The following is a 4,903-nucleotide window of genomic DNA, read 5'->3' on the forward strand; positions in this document are numbered from 1 at the left end:
AAGATTTTGGCTTTGTGGTTTTAAAGGTTAATAACTATTTTTTTGAGACCAGGTTTCACTATGTAGTTCAGGTTGGCCTTGAACTCATTGTATAGTACAGGCTGCCCTCATACTCAAAGTAATCCTCCTGCTCAGCTTTCTATGTGCTGGGAATATAGATAGGCATATGCCACCATACCTACTAACTTTTACTTAAAGATCAAATATAGGGATGTGGTAAAACTCAATGGTAGGGCACTTGCCTAGCATAGGCAAAGCCCTGAATTCATTCCCCATTGCTACATAGAAAAAATGAGCCTAAAAAACACTATCACCAGTAGTGGTTGCCTGTGTCTAAAATATCCCCTACTGTGAAGTTGGAGGAGGGGAGCTTTTGAGTTCATACCCAACATGAGCAAGTCAATGAGATGGAATTTCAATAAAAAAAGAATGGACGTGTCAGAGCAGACTCTTGGTTCATTTCACAATATAGTGAAACACACACACACACACACACACACAATATTCTATGCAATACTTTACATCAGGTTTTATTGTTTTTATTTGTTTGCTTTTTTTTGAGACAAGGTCTTACTATGTAGTTAGGCCAGCATTGAATTCACTATGTACCTGAGGCTGACCTCGAACTCAGATCCTCTTGCCTCAGCCTCCAGAGTGCTGGGATTACAGGAGTGTGCCACCAAGCCCATCTTGTTTCTCTTTTTGTTTTCTCTTTCACAGAGATTGAAATCTGAAACTTTCCACTCAAGAACATCCCCAGACATTTGTTTTTCTCTTTTTTGGTACCAGGGATCGAACGCAGGTCCTTGTGCATGTGAGGCAGGTGGTGGAACCACTGAGCTAAATCCCAGGCCTCCCAGACTTTTATTAACTTTTTGATACAGGCTTTTGCTAAATTAATCCAATACCCAGGCTGGGCTTGAGCTTGGAATCCTTTCAACTCTGCCACCAAAGTGCTGGGATTACAAGAAGCATGAGCCACCAGAACCAGCTCTCTATCCAGTATTTTAGAGTTAGAGTCTCTGTTGTTGTCTATTTTCTCCCCTATACTCCTCCTCAAACTGGCAAATTATCAAATATGGAAGAGGTGTGAATGGGAATCTACATCACAGAGTTAGCATATTCCATCTCTAAATGACATGCCTGTAAGAGCTTCGAAAATGTCTTGTTCAGCTTTTTAAAGCAAAAGTAATGGCACCCATTTATAGCATCTCTCTAGTCTTTTGCAGCTATGCTCATAATTTGAATGGAAAGGTGGGTTGGTTGGGCCATGTGCTATTTCCTTTGCTATTGACCCAGGACCATGGAGTGATGATCAGAAATTTTTCCAGCATGAGCATAGCTGAGCTTTCAGACTCCTCATCACCCACTTCTAACAAGGGTTGGAGTGAACAGGATTAGTGGCCAATAGTGGATGGGATAGTGGTGCGCTGCTGCTAACAAGGGGCAGAGCTGTGACTTTTTGGTCAATGAGGACAGAGATATGGAGGCACACTGAGAAGTCCTCCACCAGAGACAGGACAGAGATCTTGGTCCAGAGTTAGTTTTCTAGGTCATAAGGAGTCTCTTGATCTTGGCCTGAGCAGGTGCCTCTTCCTGGATGTTCCCAGGATCCTTGTTCTTGCAGATCCACCAGGATGAGTATGCAGAGCCCACTGACTCTGTATGAGCTGACCAAGCACAGCCTGCTGAAAAGTGAGTCCATAGCCTGTATTGCTCTGCATGACCTGCCCAGCCTCATCTTCCATGAAATGTTCATGGAGGCCTTCATGTGTGGACTTGATGAGGTCCTGAAGGTGATGGTCCCAGCCTGGCCTTTTCCCTGCCTCCCTTTGGGGTCCCTGATGGAGATGAGGAAATCTGGGACCCCACAATCTGAACTAGAAAAACTCCAGCCAGAGGAGAGGAATCTACAGACTTTGAAAGCTGTGCTGCATGGGCTGGATATGCTGCTGGCACATAAGTTTCACCCCAGGTGAGGGTGGCCCAGGTGACCTGGAGGGAGGGTGCAGGGATTCTAGGGAAGGACAGTGGGGGTCATGGAGTGTGGGGAGCTGAGGTGTGGAGCAGCTTCTGATGCTGTGAGAGAGGAGGATCCAGAGGCCTTGGCCATTGCTGAGCATCTAGGAAGTGGCTTCCAGATGTGGAAGCTGCCTGCGCTGGGTGTGGTAACCACAGAAGGAGTCTGCACCTGCCTCTTCTCACAGGAACTTGGAGTTGCAAGCAAGATGCAATCAAGCTGCATGCAAGATGTTAAAGAAGGTAGAAAAAGGAAGGCAGGAAAAGGGGGCAGTGGATAATGCCTAGAAATTAGAAATGAAGCACAGGTAGGAAGTTGGATCTTTATCTCGTTTCTGAGACTCTTTCTTTTATCACCCACAGTAGATGGAAACTGCAAGTGCTGGATTTGAGGAATGTGTACCAGGACTTCTGGACTCTGGGGCCCAGAGCCATGGCTCATGCCTGGGTACCAGATGACAAGTGTAGGGAACAAACATTCGATGACTGCCAAGTGAACAGGAAAAAGCAGCTCCTGAAAGTGACGGCAGACTTGCTCACCGTGAGTGGAAATTTAAATGGATTCCAAACCTATCTCTTTGAGTGGGCCCAGCAGAAAAGACATTTGGTCCACCTGTGCTGTAGGAAGATGGAGATTTACAATATGCCTTTTGATACCTTCATGGATGTTCTGAAGATGCTGGATCTGAAGTGTGTTCAGGAAGTGGAAGTGTGTGACTTTTTGGATGTGAAAAACTTGGCATCATTTGCTCCTTACCTGGGCCACATGAGAAATCTTCAAAAACTTGCTCTCTTTTCATTCTCTACTGGGTACTATTGTGCCTCAAGTAGCATTTCAGAGTACGTTGATGAGTTCACTCTTCACCTCCGAGAGCTGAACTGCCTCCAGGAGCTCTACCTAGACTGTGCCTATTTCCTCAAAGGCCACCTGGACCAGGTGCTCAGGTGAGTAGGATGGAGAGCTTTCCCTTCAGCTCACAACAAAGCACTTCTGTATTGTGCGTGTGTGTGTGAGTGGACACCTGTTGTCTACCAGCTATTTGTGATTTAATAGTGATTGGAACACTAGAATGTCTGTGGATTGTCCTATTTCTGCTGTATCGGTAGCAAGGTAGGGCAGAACCACAAATATAGAAATAAGAATAAACTCAGGTGACCAGTCAGGAAAAGGTCATCATGTTAACAAAGCAGGTGGCAGGGGGTGGGGGGTCATATATACTGAGGACAAGTTTGTCAAGTTCTCCTTAAGTACTGTGTCTAAGTTGAGGTGCTGGAAAATGGAAAGAAAGAAGAGTGAGGACTGGGGATAGCAAAAGAAGCTTTGTTGAAGACAGGAGTTTGGGATTGATCCCAACAGGGATTCTAGTCCCTGTGGACAGATCTTACCTGATTTGTACTTTCTGCCTGTCTCCTGGTTTAGCCTGGACAGAGGTTTGGTTTTCAGCTTGGCAGAGAAGAAATGGGCTGTAGAGATTCAGGACTAAGCCAGTTATGCAAAGGCAGTGATAGAACTCGGACTAATGTGGGGTAGCTCGAATGATCAGTGCCTTCTACACTCAGGGGTTGGTGGTTGGCTATCATCACAGGATCACAATGACCTTGTGTCACTGTTCATGTCCCTCTCAGAAGCCATTCTCAGGGCCAGGAATTTAGCTCAGTGGTGCCACACCTGCCTCACAACTGCAAGGTCCTGAGTTCAATCCCTGGTACTGGAAAAAATAAAAGCAGCCATCTTCACCATCCTCCAATCTCCACCATGATTTCTCAGAACCAACTGTTTGATCTCTGCAGGTGCCTGAAGATCCCGTTGAAGACCCTCTCAATAACTCACTGGGAAGTTTTACCATCAGATTGGAACCATCTGACCCAGTGCCCAAGCATCAGTCAGCTGAGAGATCTGGATCTGAGAGGAGTCAGACTGACTCAGTTTAGTCCCAAGCCCCTGCAGCTTTTGGTGGAGAAAGTTGCAGGCACCCTGACCACTTTGGATTTGGAATCATGTTGCATGACAGATTCCCAGATCAGTGCCATCCTGCCTGCCCTCAGCCACTGCTCGAAGCTCACCACCATCTGTTTCTATGAGAACAACATCTCCATGTCTGCCCTGAAGGATCTGCTGGGCCACACTGCCAGCATGAGCCACTTAAGTCTGGAGCAGTATCCTGCCCCACTAGAGAGCTATAATGACATGGGCGACCTGCAACCAGGGACATTTGTCCAACTTTGTGCTGAGCTCATGGAAACCCTGAAGGCCATACGGCAGCCAAAGATGGCTGTGTTTGGTTCAGATCCCTGCCAATATTGTTACCACCGATTCCTCTATTGCATGGAGGCCTCTCCGTGTATCTGTGAGCTGTACTATGATTGCAAAAATGTCAGAAGTTTTCTCCTGGACTTTTGGAACCAGAAGCCAAGGAATAGGATTTTCTATAAGAGGACCCAAAAGAGTCTAGACCCCTGCTTTTTGTGAGTGGAAAAGGGACACGTAAAACTGGGGGATGGGATTAGAGGATAAAAGGTTTTCTGGCAAGCAATGGGACATTGGACTTGTGTCCTTGCAGTCAGAAATATGAATCTGAATTCCTAGGAGTGGATTCAAGCTTCAGAGTTCCATGAGGGTAGTGCCACTGAGAGGATATCTGTAGAAAATTGGTCAGAAATCCAGGGAAATTTGGTGGCTATCACCCCGTACCCATGGCCCATTAGCCTGGATTCCAGTTCAAATGTAGAAAAACCTGTGTGTCAATAATGAAAGAAGACCATGAGCTATCTGAGCAAGGTATCCAAGGGCTTGGGCATCTAAACGCTGTTGGAGCATTCTGATCACTCCTTTTCATTCCTGACTTCTCTGGGGGCATCTTCCATGTCCCTCCAGGACTTACGG

The 4,903-nt window shown here is 46.3% G+C and overlaps 1 protein-coding gene across 1 annotated transcript; it reads left to right on the forward strand.

The window, feature by feature from the left end:
* Positions 1 to 1,637: 1,637 nt before the first annotated feature.
* LOC101701093 (PRAME family member 12-like) lies at positions 1,638 to 4,489 on the forward strand. The gene is made up of 3 exons (XM_013065054.2): positions 1,638 to 1,975; positions 2,383 to 2,964; positions 3,811 to 4,489. The coding sequence occupies exons 1-3, from the start codon at positions 1,638 to 1,640 to the stop codon at positions 4,487 to 4,489; spliced, it is 1,599 nt and encodes a 532-aa protein (XP_012920508.2).
* Positions 4,490 to 4,903: the final 414 nt, after the last annotated feature.

The sequence above is a fragment of the Heterocephalus glaber genome, unplaced genomic scaffold (assembly GCF_053883595.1).
Source record: "Heterocephalus glaber isolate CG9 unplaced genomic scaffold, H.glaber_assembly_v1.0 deba00001447, whole genome shotgun sequence".
In the NCBI taxonomy this organism is placed as follows: Eukaryota; Metazoa; Chordata; class Mammalia; order Rodentia; family Bathyergidae; genus Heterocephalus; species Heterocephalus glaber.

What these genes read in the sequence shown, in the direction of transcription:
- LOC101701093 (XM_013065054.2), top strand. Translation starts at nt 1,638, where the DNA reads ATGAGTATGCAGAGCCCACTGACTCTGTATGAGCTGACCAAGCACAGC. An exon ending in GCACATAAGTTTCACCCCAG is followed by an intron (nt 1,976 to 2,382) that starts GTGAGGGTGGCC and finishes TATCACCCACAG; the next exon opens with TAGATGGAAACTGCAAGTGC. An exon ending in CACCTGGACCAGGTGCTCAG is followed by an intron (nt 2,965 to 3,810) that starts GTGAGTAGGATG and finishes TGATCTCTGCAG; the next exon opens with GTGCCTGAAGATCCCGTTGA.